We start from the raw sequence: 23948 nt of genomic DNA on the forward strand, positions 1-23948 counted from the left end.
GTTGATGAATTGTATTTCTGGTGCGAATTGCACATAAATGCAAGTGCTTGGAGAAAGAAGAACCTTAATCTTGTTGGAGGGGTTCTTGCAGAATGAGTACATTATTGGAGGAAAACCTGCCCAGAGAGGTCCAAAGGTCGTGCACAAGGTTAAACACGATGATCCCCAGTGGGACAAGTGGCCCAGGCAATTATAAATTGAACAAAATACCTTCAGGCTGTCTCTTGCAGTGCTCTTCCAATCACTCCTTGGTTAAAATCACTCTGTGCTGCAAGCGACAACAATGACATTACCAACCAATGGAATGTCTCAAAAAATAATTACAAGCGTTATTTTAAAGTTCACTTAAAGCAATCTGTTAAAAACTTAGTTTCAGACAAATATTACCTTGTACATAGCGTAACATATCTTTAACATGATAATTGATCATATTTTTTAGTGAAATGACTAAAATCCATTTTTGATAATACTCATTATCATATAATAAACACACAAATTAAAATGAAAATTTAGATGGCAAAAATGGAAAAAATCTTTCTCCTGACAATTCCCTCTGGGCATTTTTATATCCAGATTGACAGTAGCCACTGTTGCAGCAACTAATGATGGCAAAATAGTGTGGAAATGGAAAATTTGACAGAAAAACAGGAAATGTCAGTAAAGCTTTGCAGGTCAGGCACCTTTTGAGAGAGAACCTGTTAATATTTAAATATCTTTCATCAGATCTGATCTGATCTGATTGTTTTGGAAAGTCACCAACCTAAAACATTGACTTTGATGTTAACCCTTTACAGTGGATTGGAGGAGGTGGGGTAGATTAAACCTTACAACACAGGAACCGGATCTCCATCCAGGGGTTTAAGTGCTTGCTGTTGTTTTTTGTTGTGGTTGCTTTTGAGCGAAATGAATGTCTCATCTTGTAAAAAGAGCAAAGAAGAGATGGGAGCTCTCTGCTCTGTGGCCTGCAGAAGCAGAAGTGCTCCATTGGGCCTCGCACAGGACCTTTGGCATTCCTTCTACTGTTTAAGGTCTTTCTACAAGCCTTACCATGAGAAATGTCAGATTTTGTTAAGGAGCTACAATAATGTCCGGACTGGGTAAACTGCAAACCCATTGACTTTCCATAAATGATCACCTTAACATACCCATATCAAGTTTCATTGGTGGCCATCATTTAAATCTATTATTTCATAGGATGTGAGCATCGCCTGCTAGGCCAGCATTTATTGCCTATCCCTAACTCTCCTTGAGAAGATGATGATGATCGGCTGTCTTGAACCACTGCAATCCATATAGTATGGGTGCAGTGTTGTTAAGAAGGGAGTTCCAGGATTTTGACCCAGCAACATTGAAAAATGTCAACATAGTTCCAAGTCAGGATGGTATGTGGCTTGAAGGGGAATTTGCAGGTGATGTTCAGATGCACCTGTTGCCCTTGGCCATCCAGATGGTAGGGATCACAAGTTTAGAAGGTGCTGTTGAATGAGCTTTGATGAGTTGCTGCAGTGCACCTTGTAGATGGTACACACTGCTGTCACTGCATGTCAGTGGTAGAGGAAGTGAATGTTTAAAGTTGTGGATGAGGTGGGTGTCAATAATCAGTCCTGAATTATGTCGGAGCTGTACTCATTCAGGCAAGTAGAGAGTATTCCGTCACACTTCTCACTTATGCCTTGTAGACATTGGACAGGCTTTGGGGAGTCAGGAAGTGAGTTGCTCACTGCAGGATTCCAAGCCTCTGACTTGCTGTTGTAGCTACAGTCTTTTATATCGCTGATCTAGTTCAGTATCTGATCAATGGTAACCTCCAGAATGTTGTTTGTGGGGGTTTTAGTGATGGTAATTCTATTGGATGTTAAGGGGAGATGCTTAGATTCTCTCTTGCTGGAGGTGGCAATTGCCTGGCACCTGTGTGCTGCGAATGTTACTTGCCACTTATCATCCCAAGCCTAAATGTTGTCCAGGCCTCACTACATACGGACATGGACTGTTTCAGTGTCTAAGGAGTCACAAATGATATATAACACTGTTCAATCATCAGTGAACATCTCCACTTCTGACCTTATGATGAAGGGAAGGTCATTGAGAAAGTAGCTGAAAATCTTTGAGCCTTGGATACTACCCTAAGGAACTCCTACAATCTTGTCCTGAAACTAAGATTGGTAAACTCTAACAACCTAAGCCATCTTCCTTTGTGCTAGGTATTATTCCAACCAGTGGAGGGTTCTCCCCTGATTTCTATTGACTCTAGTTTTGCTGGGGATCCTTGGTGCCACATTTGGTCAAATGCTGCCTTGATGTCAAGTGCAGTCACTCTCATCTCTTAAGTTCTGTTCTTTTGCCGATGTTCGGACCAAGATGTAATGAGGTCAGGAGCTAAATGGCCCTGGTGGAACCCAAATTGAACATCAGTGAGCAAGTTATTGCTGAGTAGGTATCACTTGATAGCGCTTGAAATTGTCAGTTTTACTTTAAGTCTCTGAAATAGTTGTCTGTTGTTTTTCCTTTAAAGACAGGAGGGTACTTACTTGTACTTTGATTTGGATGGGACAGGGATTTTTCATGCTATTTTGGAATCTCCATCAACCTAAAAAAAAAACGTAATTTTCACCTCTACCTTTTTAATCACGACTTCAAAACCTAGAAACTATTAAAACATTTTTCTGAAACTGCAACATATGAGTCCACGAAAGAACAATAGCTTAAATTTCAGTCAATATATTTATGTTCTTTTGATGACATTAACTTTTATTTTCCTCAAAATGACTTTGGTATCCAGGGTGTAAATTATATTTGACATTGCCAATACACCTAAAGTGAAATATTGATCACTGTCATTAAGTGAAACACAAAGACCAGAATTTTATGCTGGGTTGGCAGGTGTGGGCTGGGTGGTGGGTTGGGGGGGGGGGGGGGGGGGGGGGGGTGGTATAAAGTTGGGTGCCATGGTGGTGGCCTACGCCTGTCCCCTACCCATCGTCGCTGGAATTTTACCCAGAGCAAAACAATGTTAGCTTGCCCACTCACCTGTGGAATAATTAATGTCCACTTAAGAACCTACTCCCAGTGCAATTGGGATTTTACTGGGTGTCAGGGCCAAGTGTCTAGGCTGTCAAATAAAACCTGGCAGCCTTGTTGCCAGCTATGGGTTGCCTACTTTTGGGCACATTGTACCCAACAGAGGCCCATCCCAAGTTATTCCCTCCTTCCTGAGTTTTCAGCCAACCCTATCCTTGACGAGCATGGACCCCTCACCAAGGTCTCGGAGAAACCCAAAACTTGCCCTTCAGGTCAGGATTCATTGTGGCTTTCCTTTAGAAACTGTCTGTTTTCCCAGCAGTGGTCACCATTCCCTATGAGGCACCTGGACTGGAGAGATGCTGGCTGTTGGGGAGGCGGGGTGGTGGAATTGCTCCCAGATTGTGTTTGAAATCTCGTCTGATGGCTGTTAAATTGCTGTGGGGCAAACCGGTTAAGCAAAGGTGATTTTGCCTATAATTTTTCAGCAATGGCAGGGAGAGCAGCTGGGTATAAATTTGCAAACTAAAATTCCCCAGGAGGACAAAGAAAAGAGAATGTATGCAGACTTGTTTAAAATGGGCTAATATTGAACATTATGCTGTTTTGGTTCTGCTTGCTTGTAGGATGTAAGGTTATAATATTTAGAAATAAGCTCTGATAATAAGAAATTATATCTAATTTTTTAGCATTCCTCTGATGCCAGATGACCCTCGATGGCTTGGTGCATGGTGGATTGGGTTTCTTTTGTGCTGGATATTAGCATGGTGTTTGATTATACCTCTAACTTGCTTCCCAAAGCATCTACCAGGTAAATTTCATGACTAATTGGATTCATGTAAGTTGATTTCAAGGAAAAGATAGTTTGAAATCAATTGTAAAGTGATCAAAATTATTTAAAACTTGAGTAATTTTGAGTTTAAAACTATATTTTCCCTTATCTTGTGCTTGTACTCAATTTTATAAAATTAAATGTACTTTGTGCAATATCAATGAATTGGTCAGGTGGATGGAAAAGTATAATTCCATAAGGAGAAGTGTGGTTTGTGATGAGGCTTAAAATTATTAGCATATGTGACCTGGAAGATGTCACTTTGGCTTTCAACCTGCTTCTCAGCTTTAAGGCTAAGATCAGACAGAGGATCAAGTGCAAGATCAGGGATAATGCGTGTTCTTATCAGCTTGGATCTAGTATGTCTCTTTTGTGAGGACCATAAATTGGATTCAATTTGAATTGGTTTTTGGAGCATGCAATGAGATGGATTAAGGGCTTGCCCCATCGTAACTCTGAGAAAGAAATAAAATTTTTATAAAAATGGCTATCAATCTGCTACATTTTAATGCTTCTCAAGAACATAGGACCACACAAGATTAGAAAAGATTATTCTATCCATGAGGCAAGTTCCAAGAATCCCAGATTTCAGACTGCACTTTACCTTACGTGCCCTCCAATAGCCCTATCAGTCAAATGTTTTTCTTTTCATGGCAACATTTATTGCCCATCCTAATTGCCCTTGAGAAGGTGATAATAAGCTGGCTTCTTGAACTGCTACAATCTACTGTAGTTGCATCCACAGTGCTACTGGGAAGGGAGTTCCTGGTTTTTGACTCAGTGACAGTAAAGGAACAGGGTTATAGTTCCAAATTAGGAATGAGAGGGCATAAGTTTAAGGTGATTTGCAAAAAAAGCAAATGTGATATGAGAAAAACTGTTTTCACACGAGAGGTTCGAGTCTGGAATGCACTGCCTGGGTGGTTGTAGAGAGTTGTTTTTCAAACTGGAAGCCTGTGACCAGCGGTGTGCCTCAGGGATCAGTGCTGGGCCCACTGTTATTTATCATTTTATATTAATGATTTGGATGAGAATATAGGGGGCATGGTTAGTAAGTTTGCAGATGACACCAAGATTGGGTGGCATAATGGACAGTGAAGAAAGTTATCTCCAATTGCAACGGGATATTGATCAATTGGGTCAGTGGGCTGACGAATGGCAGATGGAGTTTAATTTAGACAAATGTGAGGTGATGCATTTTGGTAGATTGAACCAGGGCAGGACTTGCTCAGTTAATGGTCGGACGTTGGGGAGAGTTACAAAACAAAGAGATCTAGGGGTACATGTTCAAAGCTCCTTGAAAGTGGAGTCACAGGTGGACAGAGTGGTGAAGAAGGCATTCGGCATGCTTGGTTTCGGTCAGAACATTGAATACAGGAGTTGGGACGTCTTGTTGAAGCTGTACAAGACATTGGTAAGGCCACACTTGGAATACTGTGTGCAATTCTGGTCACCCTATTATAGAAAGGATATTATTAAACTAGAAAGAGTGCAGAAAAGATTTACTGGGATGCTACCGGGATTTGATGGATTGAGTTATAAGGAGAGGCTGAATAGACTGGGACTTTTTTCTCTGGAGCGTAGGAGGCTGAGGGGTGACCTTATAGAGGTCTATAAAATAATGAGGGGCATAGACAAGGTCGATAGTCAATATCTTTTCCCAAAGATAGGGGAGTCTAAAACTAGACGGCATAGGTTTAAGGTGAGAGGGGAGAGATACAAAAGTGTCCAGAGGGGCAATTTTTTCACACAGAGGGTGATGAGTGTCTGGAACAAGATGCCAGAGGTAGTAGTAGAGGCGGGTACAATTTTATCTTTTAAAAAGCATTTAGATAGTTTCATGGGTACGATGGGTACAGAGGGATATGGGCCAAATGCAGGCAATTGGGATTGCTTAGGGGTTTCAAAGAACAAAGAACAGTACAGCACAGGAAACAGGCCCTTCGGCCCTCCAAGCCTGTGCCGCTCCTTGGTCCAACTAGACCAATCGTTCGTATCCCTCCATTCCCAGGCTGCTCATGTGACTATCCAGGTAAGTCTTAAACGATGTCAGCGTGCCTGCCTCCACCACCCTACTTGGCAGCGCATTCCAGGCCCCCACCACCCTCTGTGTAAAAAACATCCCTCTAATATCTGAGTTATACTTCGTCCCTCTCACCTTGAGCCCGTGACCCCTCGTGAACGTCACTTCTGGTCTGGGAAAAAGCTTCCCACTGTTCACCCTATCTATCCCCTTCATAATCTTGTACACCTCTATTAGATCTCCCCTCATTCTCCGTCTTTCCAAGGAGAACAACCCCAGTTTACCCAATCTCTCCTCATAGCTAAGACCCTCCATACCAAGCAACATCCTGGTAAACCTTCTCTGCACTCTCTCTAACGCCTCCACGTCCTTCTGGACGCAGTACTCCAAATGTGGCCCAACCAGCGTTCTATACAGCTGCATCATCAGACTCCAGCTTTTATACTCTTTCTTAAAAACTTTCTAGTCACCCTAACTTTCTTAAACTCACCCTAACTTTCTTTTTTTTAAAAAAAGGGGTGGCATGGACAAGTTGGGCCGAAGGGCCTGTTTCCATGCTGTAAACCTCTATGACTCTAAGTGGAGGCAGATTCAACTGAGGCATTCAAGAGGGCATTAGATAATGTTTTGAATAGAAACAATATAAAGGGGTATGGGGAAATAGCAGGGGAATTCCACTAAGCTATAATGCTCATTTGAAGAGCCAGTGCAGACACAATGAGCCAATTGGCCTCCTTCTCTGCCGTAACAATTCTGCGATCTGTGATTCTGTGTAGCTTGGAGTGGAACTTGCAGATGGTCATAATCCCATTCACCTGATACCCTTGTCCTTCTACTTGAGGAACTCCTGCATCGATGTCTGTAAGCTGAGATGATTGGCTTCCAACAACCACAAACATCTTCCTTTGTGCTCAGTGTGACTCCAACCAGTCGAGAGAATTCCTCCCGTTCCCCAGGGAGACAGAAAGCAGGAAACTTTAGGCCAATTCACCTATCTATATTGGGAAAATGCTAGAATATATTTTCAAAGAGGTAGCAGTGAGACATTTAGAAAATCATACATTCAAGCAAGTCAATCTGGTTTATGAAAGGGAAAGGATGTTTGGCAAATTTATTAGAGTTCTTTGAGGATGTAACAAGCAGGGTAGATAAAAGGAACAAGTAGATGTAGTCCATTTTGATTTTGAAAAGGCATTTGGCTACATAAAGGCTACTGCACAAGATAGGAGTTAATGCTTCTGTCCAATTATAAATTCTTAAGAATGAACCCTAAAGTTTCTAGACAGCCTTGACAGGCTTACTAATACTGAGTGGCACCATGTGTAGCAGCATGTTAGTAGAGAGTATTGGGGAAACAAGGGAGAACAGTCACAGAAACTTGTTCTTCATTTTACAGTTTAATGAAACCAGAGAATCAAACCATTGGGTTAATTTTAACTATTAGACCATTGTGATTAGATTGACCATCAAACTGTACGACAATGATGAGGATGACCGAGCCATGTCAAAAATCCATTTTCCAGAGTCAGAATGTTATTTTTCTTGAGCTGGACACCTATTCACAGACTAATAAAAGTTGGAGCAGATGGATTCATAAAGGCCCTGAAAATCTTAATCCATCACTTCTTGGATTTTCTGCTTGAAATAGGGATACCCGCTGCCTGAACTTCTCTCTTTTCCAGGGACTCTGCATATTATTGGAGACTAGGATGCCCATGATGTACTGGCTTCCAGGTGGACAGAAGGGCCCCATCAGGGAATGGTGGGAAAGGCCAAGTAAGCAACCTGAGCCCCCAAAAACTAGTTGATTTTTTTTTCAATATTATTAATTGTGACCCTTGTATAAGGTGTCAAAGAGGAATTGGCTGTTATCTGGGATCTTCTTAAACCACCCCACACACAGGAGGCTAATGGGCAGGACTTTTGCTGGCACTTCTGCGTAATGCACCTGGGAAAGTGAGATGCCCCCCCCCAGTGACTTCTCAATGTTTGGGAACCATTGGGCATGATTCCAGGCATGACTATTCCCTTGTAGACTTATTCATTTGTAGTTTGTTTGATTATTTGTTTTCCAACTCCATTCATTACATATGGTGCAGTCAAGTCACTATTCTTTTGATTTCTCAGAAAATTGGCTGTGATATTGGATGCTGTAGTGCAATGCAGGGAAGGGCACTAGCACAGGCGTGCCATGCATGTGCTGAAAGCGTTAGGAGAGATTGGATTTTGGCAGCCATTGTGGTTGATTTGATGCGCATTGCTAAAACTTTGACCATGCAGGTCGGCTGAAAGGCTGTGTTACATAGCTGAACATGCATTCAGCTACTCGAGACTGCCTCCCCCATTAATTTTATTTAAAGGGCCAGCCATCCAATTGACAGGTGAGGAGCTTTTGGCTTATTTCTGCTATTGCAAATAAGTACTTTAGCTTGTTTTTGGAAGTATATTTTGAGTTTGTGCATCCAGTCAGAGGATTTTATCACCTGTAGTTTGCAAGATATATGCGGACTGTCACTGCAGTGTCTCTGGGTCTGCAACATAACCAACAAATGAAGTAGCAGAGGGGAAGTTCTGTGAAGAAGGAGAACAATTTAATGTTCCCCTTATCTGTTGGTTGTGAAATGACTTTGCCTTGTTTATGCAATTTAACAAGCATGTTGCCTTCTATTGTAGCTTGGCATCTAATTATCAGGAACGTCTCATGTTGCCCTTGGTGGAGTGAGAGATAGGCCAGGCCATTAAGGTAACAAGATATGGTACATAATTCTTTTGCTGCTGATGGGCCTTGGCATTTATTGGAGATCCAGCTTTATGCTGCTGTATAAATTCTTAATTTGCTCCAGCTATAGTATGCAATGGTAATGTCACATGACATGATAGAAAGTACTCTGTGTGAAGATGGAATGGTCTCCACACAGACTGTGCAATGGTCACTTTTACCAAGGCAATCATGGACAACAAGTCTGTGAGTATAGACTGAAGACAAGGTCAAGCAGTTGAGTTCTTTGTGTTGGTTTTCTCTCCAACTGCCACACGCAAAGAATGATCAGTACAGAGATAACACAGCAGATTTCAGTTTTTTTTCACAATTCACAATTCAACATTCATAAATGGTATTGAAGTAAATGCATTGTTTTGTTTTAAAATAAATCATTAGTTTTCCTTTCCAAATACACCACTTTTACTCCATTTACTGACTTTATAGATGGCTTTTTGAAAATAATGCAAGGACAATCACTACAGCTTCAGTAGCATCAAGCATGACTACAGAACAATACTCCAGTTATATACAAATGCTTTTACTTTGCAGGTACAGCAATGATCCAACGTCAAAAGATTTCTCAGGCCCACAATTATAGAAGTGCAAATGATCTCACACAGCATAATTTTGGAGGGAGTTTTAAGGATTTCCTTTCAGTACTGCTGGTAAGATTCCAGAACAAGTTCTTATTTTAAAGGAATATCACTTAATACTATATTTTGCTAAATAGTTTGTCATGTTTACGCACACAGCAAAAGTTTGTCAGAGAACTATTTTGACATCACGGAACGGTTTTCACCTTTAGGTTTTATCCTTTTTTTTTGCACTTCTTTAAGTCCCAAGCTCTGATTTTAATCTAATCAGCCTAGTAAGACTGGAGCAAGTTTGTGTCAGACATGCCATTTAATTTTACTGTGTACTGGTTTCAACTGAGATGAGCTACTGCCCAAAATAAATTTTACTCCCACATGATATACAGCGAGATCAAGTCAGCATTTCAAAAGTCAAGGCCAGGCTCAAAGGACGTTGACTGTAACCAGGAAGAGGACCTGAAGGAACTTCTCTGAAGATGCTTTCAAAGCACACCTTGCGATTTCTCACACTATAAAGTCTGCAAGTGTTCTGATCTTTTGCAGCAAATTTCTGTATTGGCAAACGGATTGTCGGCCCTCTATTTTCTGCACTTTTGTTGGAAATACCACAGTTTCCGCTGTAGGTAACTGCTTGAATGGAAGGTGTCTAAAGGGAGTGGAATGGAAGTAAAAATGAAACTGCAGAAAGCATCTTTCCTTTTCTTCACAGTACTATGGCTTTGGAATTTTTACGTGGAATATGTTTCAGATTTTGTAAACTAAATCCCCTGACAGCAATGCGCTTTAACTTTAACAATTTTCTTACCAGATAAATTTATTTCAAAAGTAGCTTTAAATGATTTAAGAAAAAGTAGAAAAATCTTACAAATAGATGTTAAAATTCATAAAAGGATTGGAGATAGGAGCATAGGAAATAGGAACAAGAGTGGTTCATTCGGGACCTCGAGCCTGTTCTGCCACTCAATTAGATCATGACATCTTCTACCTGAATGCATTTTCCCACATGTCCATATCCCTTGAAGTCCCTACTATTGAGAAATCTATTGAACTCTGCCTTGAGCATACTCAATGACTAAGCCTCCTCAGACGCTGGGGTAGAGAATTCCAAAGATATTTCCACCCTTTGAATGAAGAAATTCCTCCTCATTTCAGTCCTCAATGGCCTACCTCTTATTCTGTGTTCTAGTTCTAGGCCCCCCCTCCCCTCTCCCCCGCAACCACCTACCTGCATCTATCCTGTCAAACCCTGAAAGAATAAATATTCTTAATGAGATTGTCTCTCATTCTTCTAAACTCTAGAGAATTCAGGCCCAGTTTCCTCAATTCTTCCTCATAGGACAATATTGCCATCCCAGGAATCAGTCTGGTGAACCTTTGTTGCACTCCCTCTATGACGAGCACAGCCTTCCTCAGTAAGGAGACCACAGCTGTATGCAATACACCTGGTGTAGTATCACTAAGACTCTATACAACTACAGAAAGACTTTTTTTATTCCTGCACTCAAATCATCTTTCAATAAAGGCCAACATACCATTTGCTTTCCAAATTATTTGCTATACTTGCTTGTTAGCCTTCAATGACCCATGAAAAAGGACACTTGGATCTCTTTGGGCATAAGCACCTCCCAATCTCTCGCCATGTAAGAATTATCCTGCAAATGTGTTTTACCTACCTAAGTAGATGGTAGGTAAAACAGACCTCCTCCACCCATCTGAACAGCCCTTTAAGACACTGCCCCACCCCAAGGGCACTGCCCAGCACTGCCCCCAATCACCCGGGGGGCTTCAATGGAGGACTCCAGTTCGACTGGCGAATGCATTACATTGGTGGGGACCATCTGCAATCCTTGCCGGTGAGGACCTCCACCAGTAAGGTTGGAAAGGTAAGTGAGCCTGGACTATTACATCCCAGGGCATGTACAAGTGCGCACAGTATACCGGGAGATCTGTCAATGCCCTCCATCCCCACAGACATCGCCCCCTTGCCTCATTGCAAAGCATGCCATTAATATTGAAATCAACCTTCCATGGCGCGAGGCTGATTTCACCGGCAGAACGCGGCCGGCAATATCAGGAGAGGGGAAAATCGAATGCAGACCCGATTTTTCGTCTTTCGCTCGTATTTCTCGCCATGCTACCCAACCAGTGCAGCGGGGCGGAAAATCCCTGCCCTATATGTCTCAATAAGGTCACCTCTCATTCTTGCAGCACTGGAAATCCCTGCCAGAAGTCAACGGACCTTTTAGTTGGTCTGTTAAATTTTCCACCCATGATTTGTGGACCGGAAAATCCCACAAAAGTACTTGTTTCATTTATCTGTCATTTCTTTAGCACCCATTATAAATCCTCCTGTCTCTGAATTAAAGGTCCCAAATTTGTCTTTGCTAGTCTTTTCCTTTTTACAAACCGATCAAAGGTTTTAGTTTGTTTTTATGTTTCTCACAGGTTTGCTGCCATGTTCTATTTGCTCTTTATTAGTTCCTTGATTTTCCTTTGCTGAATTCTATTAAGTTCCCAATTCTCCGGATTACTCCTTATCTGATGATCTGATAATTTTATAAGCCTCTTACTTTAATCTAATAATTTTTTTACTTTTCGTGTTAGCCATGGTTGGACCACTTTTCCTGTTTTTTTTTCTTGTCCTTCAAAAGGAAAATATATTTATTGTAAACCATGTATTAACTCTTTAAATGCTAGCCAATGCCTGTTTCCCAGACTACACAGGCAATTTGCCCTTGGATCTTTATAATTTTCCTTTGTTTAAATCTAAAACCCCACTTTCAGATTGAATGATATCACTTTCAAGCTTAATGTAAAATTTCAATATCATGGATACTCTTCCTAAAAGCTCCTTTACAATGCGATTATGCATTAGACTTTCTTATTGCACAATACTATATGTAAAAGAGCCCATTCCTTAGTTAGTTCCTCAACAAACCATTCTATATATCTTGTATATATTCAAGGAACACGTCCTCCAGAACATTAGTGTTAATTACGTTCACCCAGGCTATATGTAGACTGAAGTCCCCCATGATGACAGTATTATCTTTGTTGCATGTGCCTCTAATTTGATTTACACAGTGCCCTACATTGCCACTACTGTTTGGTGGCCTATAAATTAATTCCATCAATGTTTGCTGATCCTTGTTGTTTGAGTTCTACCCAAACTGATTCCCACAACTTGATTTACTAATCTAAGATGTTCTCTCACTAACGTACTGATCTTGTCCTGTATTAATAATGCTATCCCACTTCCTTTTCCTCATTGCATATCCATTTTTAATGATAAATACCCATGATCATTCAGTTCTTCACCTTAGTCACCCTGTAGCCATGTCTCTGTAATGGCAATTATATCATGGCTGTTTACTTCTAATTGTGCTGTCAATTCATCTACCTAGTTGTGAATGCTGCGTGGATTCGGATAGCGTGCCTTTACTTTTGCCATTTTTAACATTCCTTTTGTATTTTGACTATGTGATGTTGGCCTTTGTTTCTGCTGCTTTCCAATTTACCTTGCTACTTTTCTTCCTACCATTACCAGCTTTGTTTCTCTCCTATCTGAATTCGCTCTCTGGCTCCCATCTCCTGCCAAGCAAGTTTAAACTATCCATAACAGCACTAGTATCCCCCAGTGAGGATATTGGTCCTGATCCTGCTATGATGTAACCTGTCCACCTTGCACATGTTCGACCTGCCCTAGAACCAGTCCCCGTGCCTCAGATTAGTAATTATCCCTCAGATTCACATTTTGGAATGCTGCCACATCTCTAAATGGTCAACTCACAAATTTCAAAATAGACATAGGAGTCAGTGTTGGCTAAAAGATCTCTGGCTATGGATGACAGACACACCACTGTATATATAGTCCTGGAGGAATCCAATTATTGGTCATAGGCAAGATTCAAGAGCTGCTCTAGTATTGCAACAAGCAAATAATTGAAATTCTGTAAGTCAGTCACAGTCAACCCTTTTCTTAGTTTATTTATTATTAGTTACAAGTAAGGCTTACATTAACACTGCAATGAAGTGACTGTGAAATTCCCCTCGTCGCCATACTCCAGCGTCTGTTCAGGTCAATGCATCTAACCAGCACATCTTTCAGACTGTGGGAGGAAACCGGAGCACCCAGAGGAAACCCACGCAGACACAAGGAGAAAGCGCAAACTCCACATAGACAGTGATCCAAGCCGGGTATCGAACCCGGGTCCCTGGCGCTGTGAGGCAGCAGTGCTAACCACTGTGCCACCGTGCTGCCCATCTCTTCTGAGCAGAGATATCTGTGTTACCCTCAGCTTCCTCAAAACGGTTAAAGACGTCAAACAAGTATCATAGTCAGTTACACTAAATTGGAGACTCCTCCAGTGCTGATGATCTCGACTGGGACTTCAGTTCAGAATTGTCCAAACTCTTTGCGGAAGTACTTATTCTAACTCAGAAATCTAAAGCCCTCCATCCTGCACCATCTCTCCTGCACCATTTCTCCAGCCATGCATTCACCTTCCTATTTCTGTACTCTTTAAAGCATCGTACTGGGAATAATCCTGAAACTAGCGCCTTTGAAGTCTTGCTTTTTAATCTTTTTTCTAGCTCGCTAGAATTTGCTTTCCGAGCCTCAAGTCTCTTTCTACTTATGCCATTGGTACTGACGTGCACCACATCCTCGAGTTGTTCATCCTCCCCATGAGAATGTCCTGCAGCTGCTCAGTGATATCCTTGACCCTGGCACCAAGGAGGCAACATACCATCCTTGAGTCATTCCTACAACCACAGAAATGCCTGTTGTTCTCTAACTATTGAATCCCCTATTGTGATTGTTCTTCCATTCTTCTTTCTCCCTTCCTGTGCAGTTGAGCCTCTCATGGTGCCATGGACTAGGCTGTGGCTGGACTCCGCTGAGGAATTATCATCATCACCATTATCCAAATTAGAATCATAGAATCCCTACAGTGCAGAAGGAGGCAATTCGGCCCATTGAGCTGCACCGACAACAATCCCACCCAGGTCCTAACCCGTAACCCCACATATTTACCCTACTAATCCTCCTGACACTAAGGGGCAATTTGCCATAGCCAATCCACCTAACCCGCATATCTTTGGACTGTGGGAGGAAACCAGAGTACCCGGAGGAAACCCACGCAGACACGGGAAGAATGGGCAAACTCCATAGACAATCACCCGAGGCCGGATTTGAACCCAGGCCCCTAACCACTGTGCCACCTAGCCTTTGGAAAACTGGCTAACGAGCAAGATGGACTCGGGGAACTCTTGCATTAACTCAGCTCCCCCAGACTGTCTTTTTGCCTGTACCCTCTTAACCTGTACCCCCAACATGTTATTCACAAAATTCTCAGTCTTGTTAATACACCTTAATGAGTACAGCCATCACTCAAGATCTGAAACTAGAGCTCATGTTTCTGCAGCTGGTGACATTTCCTGCACATGTGGTCGTCTAGGCCACTTGAAGCCTCTATGTCATGTTAAAGGATGGGCATTACACATGGCGAAGCCACCCTGCCTCGCCTTAACTTTATTTTACATACTATTTATTATAAACCTGGGGACTAGATTCTACTGCTTCTATTAAACTTTACGATTGCTTGTAAAACTTACTACTACTCATAAATAATTACTACTAAGTTACTCAAGTTTTGAAAGGTAAATGAGCAAAATACTCACCAATCAATCACTGACTCGTTTCCGTGTGACATTGCACTTTGACTTTTTCTCAGAATGTGGTTGGTCAACACATTGAACCCCCGAGGTCTTTGAAACTGGTCTGCCACTCTCCACACTCTTTTAAACTCAACGTTAGGGTGGCTACTTTTATGAAAAGCATCTCCTCAACAAGGTGCACTTGATAACCAGCTGCCATCTTTGTTCGAGTTTATTTGGTGCGCATGGCAAGACCACCTCTATTTAGATTAGCTGAAATTCTACCGCGTAAAGTCAGCACTGCTGGCTAGAGAATCTAGGTCAAACAAGCTACTTAATCAACTAGCTGCTCTCCTGTTGGGAACTTGTTTCTCCCTTACTAAGGCGGAAAGAAACTTAACTTTAACAGTTGATTGTAGTTGAATGCTAAATACAAACTAGACTAGATTTTAGAAAGTGATTAACACTCAAAATTGACCATTTAAAATGCACACACTCACAAATGCCCAAACTTACACTTTGGGACTATCTGTGCTCAGTGACCAGTCGCAGTCTTCAATACTGATCAATGCACTGGTCAATTTACCTGAATAGGATGGAGTCCTTTGATCAATTGCTGCAGTAAAAAACTATCGGGGGACAGCAAAACATGACTATCTATAGTAAGAAGCTAATAATTGCTAACAAAATTCAATTGGCTCTAAAAATAAATAAAATGAAGTCTGAAAGTAATTTGCCACCCCTGACTTTTGTAAAGCACTTGAGTGTTCCATTACTATCCCTGGCATTGGATATACAAGGACTGACTACTCTGTCTATTTGGTCTTCCTCCCCCACCATCTGGGTCCTCCCACTTGGCTAACTTTACAAATTGTGTCAATTAATCATTCTAATTGAATTTTGTAGCCTGTCCCTCCTCCTCCTGATGAGACATTTAATCTTGCCCATCCAGTTCCATTGGGACAAAGAAAGGGTAAGCGATATGAGGAAAAGTGAAACAAATGAAAGTCAGGGTAATTAGGATTGATTTTGTAAGTCCCACCATACCAGATTGCATTTGAATACAAATATAAAAGTCAAACAGGCAGCAGGTACAACCAAAAGGAAAATAGTGATAAACTGACAAAATGTTAAAACCTTATTTACATTAGAAGACCATTATAGCTGAGAAGCAAATGCATTATTGTGTGTGGTAATGAACAATGCAAGTCCAAGGTTTAATTCCTTGCATGTGCTGACACATGATCTGAGTTAGATGATCTCAGTTGAGGTAGAATTAGAGGCATTACCATGTGCACAAGAATGTTTGTGTGTGGGGGGGGTGGGGAAACAACAGACAAGCTGGAATTTTACCGGCATGCCCGCCCTCCCAATTCAGGGAGCGGGCGGCGCTCGGAGAACGGCATTCTCCATTGGCCTTGGGCAAGATCGTACGAATCTCGGGCGGACGTACCGGTAAGAATTTTAAGAATGTGAAGAATCGCATGTGAGTAGTAGAGTCAAGTGGTGAGCTGGTAGAAGTTGACATGAAGCTAACACCTCGTCAGGACTGGGTACAAAAATAGAAAATGCTAGAAAATCTCACCAGGTCTGACAACATCCGTGGAGAGAGAACAGAGCCAATGTTTTGAGTCTGGATGACTCTTCACCATAATATATATATATATCCTGTATATATGTTACCAATAAACAGCGATCATTCACCAAACAAGTTTCCAGATTTCCTAATAAGACAAAATACAACCATACATGGTGGCAGCAGTTGGAAGATCCCAAAATCCCCAAGAATGAAGAAGTAAAGAAACTATAGCCTGACCTGAGAGAAGCGTGCCTTCCTTAAAGGCCTCAAATGCATAGTTGGAGGTTGCCTAAAAAGCTCCATTAAAGGTGTGGAGGCTGAAGGGCAGGAGAAAGATTGAAAGGACTCCACAGAGCATGAGGGGGTCCATTGTGAGACCCGATCAAAAATAGTAAAAGATCACAAAAATCCAACTTCAAAAAGCATCACAGCTTTCTGAGATTCCTCTGCTTTTCCAGATCTCCATTCCAACTGAAATATCAGTTCAATTGAAAAAGCCAGCCACAAAAGAGACTATCACTACAACTTGGAATGGATTGCTTTCTTATTCGTCGGTATCTCATCCTGGTGTGTATGTGTGTGAGAGATATCATTAAAACTTCCAGTACAAGAGTGTGACAATAAATAATCTTTGTTATTTTTGACAATTTACAAAAGCTTGCTGCTGGAAATTAGTTAAATTGAGGCAACCACACCGATGGGAAGAAAATGCACACTAACTTCACACATTAGAACACAGACAATAATACAACCTCTGTGAAAGAGTAATACTCCTATTATTGTGACCTCTATTTGCACTTGCTGGGCTGTTGAGCAGGGTACTCTCCTGCCATCTGCGAGGAACAAGACCTCCTTCCTCTTGGCCACCTTCTCCACCAGCATCTCTGTGACTCTGTCATGGAAATGAGGGTTAGCTACAGGATGGTCTTGGGTGGGGGGCTTCTCCGGCAGCATTCTTTTCAGATAGAAGCAACTCGGGAAGGTGGTTTTAATCCAAAGCACTCCTGCTTGAAGAGGTGCTGTATTTAAACTGTGGGAGCCTTGCCAGAATTTGTGGTTTCCCATGGCACACACCACCCCACCAATGGGCAACCGCCAGTTACAAACCAACTAATGTAATTAATGTGAAGGGAGGTAAATGAGTAAACATGTTGCAGACTCTTAGCATCGGTTTCATGACAGTGTCGTGGACTTCCCACCTACTTTGCAAGCATTATGTTTGAACACTGAGGATTACCTCATGTAATAAAATCAATGGAAACAGTTAAGCTGCTGCCACAGGCTATGCAAATAGAAACCACTCTTGCAAAGCTATCATTGTAATTAATTTTTGGATTCCAATTACTGATTAATTAAACATTTTACTTGTTGCTGCCTCTTATCCACAACGTGCTCACACTGCATCATATGTTCACAAAGCTGTTGAGCTATTTAAAGGATGTTTATCAATAGTTGGGAGATTCATTCTTCCAGCATTGCCACTTCCTATCTGCACAAATGTTCCTTGCCACGTTTTTGCAGTGTTTTCTCATTTGAATTTTGTTTCACGTGGTAGCTCAAGAATACATGTGGGAATTATTTACATATTGCAAAACTGTGGTTTTGGTCATGTTCTATGACTGCAGAAGGAAAACCAACAGAAATCAGTCACAGGAATTTTAATAAAAGTTTCTCAATATACTGTATATAAATTCTGGAAATTCTAAAGGACTATCAATCACCTTCCTCGAGCTCAGGCTGCAGTAAATGAGGCACATAAACCCAGAATGCTGTCTATTTGATCCTCATCTGTACAGAGGAGCTTCAGGCAAAAACCAAGTGATCAGCCGTGGTTCGGAGTGCTGCTTGCTATGTAGGAACACCTGCTGAAGTTCATGTGTGTCAGTGCCACAGACGTTGAGATTGTGCTCAGGTATAATGCCACATAACTGAACAGCCTGCCAACACACATTATTTATGTTCGCATATGAAAATCACCCACTCAGCGAGGCACTGAAGAGTGTCTGACAACTGTGAAAGCATAGTTCCTCAGAACATTGCCAGAAAACAGAAGCATTTTTGTTTTATTTTGCAAAAAAAGATACAATTACAAGAAGTCCTCGGTTAACACTGGTTCCTGGACAATGTGACATGATATAGAGCAACATATATGAGACATAAATGTAATATTATCAATGAGGTTATGGTCCTGGGCGAAGGCTTTCCCTTTCCATTAGAATTCCACTGTCATGACTTAATATAACAGCAGGCTGTTTATCAAACTATTTTATCGGTGTTTTTTTAATATATTTTTACTGAAGAGTTTTCATGGTTTTTTACAAATAACGCAACAACAAGATTGGTACAGGACAGCAAGATCATTTTCAAACAGATACATAGAACAAAGAACAATACAGCACAGGAACAGGCCCTTCAGCCCTCCAAGCCCGCGCCGCTCCCCGGTCCAGGATTGAATCCTGAATCCAGGATCCCCGCCCAATTTTCCAGCCTATCTACATACTAATATCCCTCACAGCTACGATGCTTTGTTCATCACAACCTATTAACTCACCCCTACCCCCCCATTCCAGACCATGTGATCTCCAGGGAGAGGCGAAAACCCAGAGTGAAAACCGCAGGGCCAAAATGAGGAAAAGAAAATCTGGGAAATTCCTCTCCGACCCCCTGAGGCGATCGAAACGAGTCCAGGAGATCACACTGGCCCTGATCGGAAAATGCTTCCCAACCCTATTCATTTCCACTTCCACGAACACCATATGAATTCCCTGCCCCCGAGACAGGTTCCCAACTATCCGTAGAAAACAACATGTAGAAAGAGATAGGAAAAAATGACCAAAACAGTTGGTTCAGATTATTCATTGTATCCAGTGCCTTCCATCATGCAAGTAATTAAAGGATAACGAAGGATGGGGGGATATCAGGATAACTGGATCCGCCACAATTGGCTCAGCAGCGCACAACTAAGCTCACAGGATATAGGCAACAGAGCTACAGAATTTATGGAAAACCTTGTAGGAGTACATTAGACAATGCAGAGCCCAGAACTTTAAGATAAGGGTCCCATACAAGTAAACAAGTCAAGAATTCCATTGGTTTACATTCCACAACGATTTTGTGACAATCGTGAATTGAAGGGGACTTATCGCTAACCCAAGTGCAAATGTTAGGATATTGTACAGCCTTTTCCCATTTGCATCGTGAATCTTTTTTGTCTGGGAGACCCTGTATCAGAAGCAAGATATCAAACTCTAAGGCCGTGTCAAAGATTCTCTCAAGCTCTTTAAGAACATTAAGATAATGTTCTTAAAAACCAGTAGGCTTTAATCTTGACACAGGACCAAAACCAATGCAGGAAATCCACCATGTCCACCTTGCACCTCTGGCACAACGAGGATATGATGGAATGAAACCTGCACCACAGCTTGGAGTAATATGCAGATGGTGTATTATCTTAAGCTTAGTTTCTTTTGTTCTATCACAAACTGACATTTTATTATCATATTCCCAGATACAACCCCATGTCTCCTCAATAATATTTACTGTGAGGTCTCTCTCCCAAGATCACAACATGTCAAATGTATTTTCACAAGATCCAGAGCATGGGATGTTTTAAAATTTTTGAACCAATTGCTTGGGCTCTACAGATAGCAGGATTCTGTTAGTACTCGTATCAGGATCATTTCCTGTCTGGCACCCTGATATGATTACTTACGGATTCCCTCCCAGGAAGGCTGACTCCCAAATACCAACAATATTAAAACTAATGAAACTGTTTATGTTCTCCCACTCATATCATGATCACTACAACACAGACATTTTTAAGCCAGGGCTAACCTCACTGCAAGAAATTGTGATAATTGAACCAATATTTTGTATTTAGTGCCCGAGTTACTTTGTTTTTAATCTTGTATTTCTTTTCCCTTCTGCCTAACTTTCTCCTAGTTCTCTTAAAGCTCTACCCCAATGATGGGGCAGTTCCACAGCCATCAACTGCCTTTCAGTACCTCATCCAAACGGAATTTGTTCATCCGTGAGCCCAGACAATAAAAGTTGGTAATAGAATCGCAGCTGAACCCAGTTCTGTCCTTGCCTGAAGTCCATACAGCACATTGTTTAGCAATGTGTTAAAATCAGATTGGAAACTCAGGTTGAGATTCCATCCTCTCCAGTGATGGGTGCTGACACTGATTGATTGTAACATCTCTTGTGGCCGAGATTAGCTAACTCAAAGACTTGGGTTTGAACCTTGTATTTATAGTTCAACTCCACACTGGGACTCCGACTGAACCATTGGAAACCTATGCTCACTAATTGTCAAACATATCTTTCCTTATAGATGTTGTTGAGGAACCCTGTTTTCATGGCCTTGGTAGTAGCAGGCACCAGTGAAGCACTGGTCATCACTGGATTTGTGACATTTATGCCTAAGTTCATTGAAAATCAATTTGGCTTAACTGCTAGCCTGGCAGCAATTCTGGGAGGTAAGCAGTTTTATTAACTTCCTGAAAAGATAATGTTTCAGTAATTTATTTAAAGGGACAATTGATCATACTGAAAATAGAATGGTAGATGAATGACTGACGCACATTGTTATTAATGTACAAATCAGCCAGCAGCTTGTAGTGAAAAAGAGATGCACTCTGAACTGTGAATCACAAGTTGCTGAGTAAGTTGTACCATCAGTTTTGTGAAAATTGCATGCTGCCATTAATTTTCAGGTCTTATTTGAAGTTTCAAAATGCTTTCAATAACGTACTGTATAGTGATTAGGGTCAGAACAAGTACAGTCAGGAGACAAGTAGCAGAATGGATAGCAAGCTGGCTACAAAACAAAAAGCAAATGAGTTGAATTTTGTGTGCCCCAGCAAGAGAATTTATTGCAGGGAGGGCACATAAAATAATAGGGTGGGCATGCACCCTACCAACTTCCTGCTCGCCCTCATAATACAATGGGCGGGTGCTGAAACCTGCCCATTATGGCAGGAACCCGCCCGCCATATTTGAATCACAGAATCAGATCATTCAGCCCATCGTATGTGCACAGAATGTCTCAAAAATGATTTGAACCCAGGAATTGGAAGATAATAAAACCTGATGAAATTGACACAGGAATAGGCCGTGTGACCCATTGAGCTTGATCCACTATTCAAGGCTAACCTTCAACCTCAATTCCACTTTCCCACCAATCCCCCATATCCTTTGATTCCCTGGGAGACCAAAAATCCCTCTGCCTCAGCTTTAAATATGCTCAACCATGGAGTATCTTCTTCCCTCTGGGATACAGAAGTCCAGAGATTCACAACCCTTTGAGGGAGAGATTGCACCTCATTTCAGTTCTTAAATTCTCGGCCCCTTACCCTGAGTTCCTTCCCACGCTTCCAGCCAGGGGAAGCAACCTCTCAATGTCTATTCTGTCAAGCCCCTTCAGAATTTTACAGGTTTCAATGAGATCCGCTCTCATTTTTCTAAAGTCACTCAGCCTTTCATCATGGGGCAACCCCCTCATTTCAGCAACCAATCTAGTACTGAATCCTAACTCCTGTTTCCAATCCAAGTGTACTCTGCCTTAAATATGGACACTAAAACTGAATACAGTAATCCAGATGTGGTCTTAACAAAGCCCTGTACAATTTTTGCAAGACTTCCTGTTTCTTGTATTCCACACCCCTTGCAATAAAGGCCAAAATCTATTTGCCTTCCTAATGCTAAAGGAATTAGCAATTTCTGGAAGCTAACTTTCTGTGTTCTTTGTATGAACATCAACATTTACAAGATTAATACCTTTTAAAAATATTCTGCTTTTTATTCTTACTATCGAGGCGAATAACCTCTCACTTTCCCACATTATGCTCCATCTGCACCTTGTTGCCCATTTACCTACCCAATTTATTTCTCTTTGCAGTCTCCTCCTCATAGCTTCCATTCCCACCTGGCTTTGCCTCATCAACAAACTTAGACATATTACTCTAATTTACTCTAATATTGATTGTAAATAGCACTGATTTATTCTTTCATGGGATGAGGGCATTGCTGGCAAGTCCAGCATTAGTTGCTCATCCCCAATTTTTTTAAATTCAGTTGTGGAGCGTGGGAATTACTGGCTGATGAGCATTTATTGCCCATCCCTAGTTGCCCTTGAGAAAGTGGCCGTGAGCAGCCTCCCTGAAATACTGCAGCCCACGTGCTGTGGGTTGACCCACAATTGTCCTTGAATTGAATGGCTTGCAACACCATCACAGAAGACAGTTAAGAGTCAGCCATATTGCTGTGGGTCTGGAGATTCATGTAGGCCAGACCAGGTAAGGATGGCTGATTTCCTTCCCTTAAGTGCATTAATAAACCAAATGAGGTTTTACAAAAATTGACAACCTTTTCATGGTCACCATTCAATTCCAGACTTATTAATTGAATTTAAATTCCATCAGTTGCTGTAGTGGAATTTGAGCCCTTGTCCCCAGAACATTATCTAGGGCCTCTGGATTATTAGTCCAGTGGTGTTACACCATGCCACCATCTCTCCCTAGAGCTCCTAACAATAGCTAGGGAATGGAGTTTTGATCAAGAATTGAAGATCGTGGCTTGCAGACTTGCAGTTTAATAATTTAGTAATATTGGAGAGATGATGAGTTAGGGCTGTGTGTTGTCAGCATACATGTGAAAACATGTACTTTTGGATGATGGCATATAGGGGCAGCAGCAAGAAGAGAAATAGGAGAGGGCCAAGTGTAGGTCCTTGGGGAACACCAGAGGTAATGGTGTGGGAGTGGGCGAATAAGCCACTGCAAGTGATACTAAGTTATGATGAGATGGGTAAGAATGGAACCAGACGAGTGCTATCCCACCCAGCCAGCAATAGTAAAGTAGAATCCTACAGTGCGGAAGGAGGCCATTCGGCCCATCGAGTCTGCACCAACCACAATCCCACTCAGGCCCTATCCCCACAACCCCATGCATTTACCCTAGCTAGTCCCCCTGTAAGGGGCAATTTAGTGTGGCCAACCCACCTAACCTGCACAGCTTTGGAGTGTGGGAGGAAACCGGAGCACCTGGAAGAAACCCATGCAGACACGGGGAGAACGTGCAAATGCCACACAGGCAGTGACCCAAGCCGGGAATCAAATCAGGGTCTCTGGAGCTGTGAGGCAGCAGTGCTAACCACTGTGCCACCGTACCACCCTTGTCAGCATAGTCAGCAACTTATTGGGAAAAGGTCAGAGCTACAAACAGATAAAGAAGGAAAATTACAGATAGTTTACCTTTGTCACAGGTATAAAGAATGTTATTTGTGACTTTGTGGATTTTGGAGGTGGGGACTTTAACTTTACAAATACTGACTGGAAACACTATAGTTTGAGTACTTTAGATGGGTCAGTTTTTGTCCAATGTGTGCAGGAGGGTTTCCTGACACAGTATGTAGATAGGCCAACAAGAGGCGAGGCCACATTGGATTTGGTACTGGGTAATGAACCAGGCCAGGTGTTAGA

General features: G+C 41.8%; 1 protein-coding gene across 1 annotated transcript in view; it reads left to right on the plus strand.

The window, feature by feature from the left end:
• Nucleotides 1-23948, plus strand: part of LOC144494992 (solute carrier organic anion transporter family member 4C1-like) — a 130412-nt gene that overhangs the window by 66560 nt on the left and 39904 nt on the right. Inside the window, exons 5-7 of the mRNA XM_078214720.1 lie at nucleotides 3708-3829; nucleotides 9184-9299; nucleotides 20801-20945. Of these exons, the coding sequence (XP_078070846.1) occupies nucleotides 3708-3829; nucleotides 9184-9299; nucleotides 20801-20945 (383 nt within the window). The remainder of the gene's footprint in view (nucleotides 1-3707; nucleotides 3830-9183; nucleotides 9300-20800; nucleotides 20946-23948) is intronic.

The sequence above is a fragment of the Mustelus asterias genome, chromosome 6, assembly GCF_964213995.1.
Source record: "Mustelus asterias chromosome 6, sMusAst1.hap1.1, whole genome shotgun sequence".
In the NCBI taxonomy this organism is placed as follows: domain Eukaryota; kingdom Metazoa; phylum Chordata; class Chondrichthyes; order Carcharhiniformes; family Triakidae; genus Mustelus; species Mustelus asterias.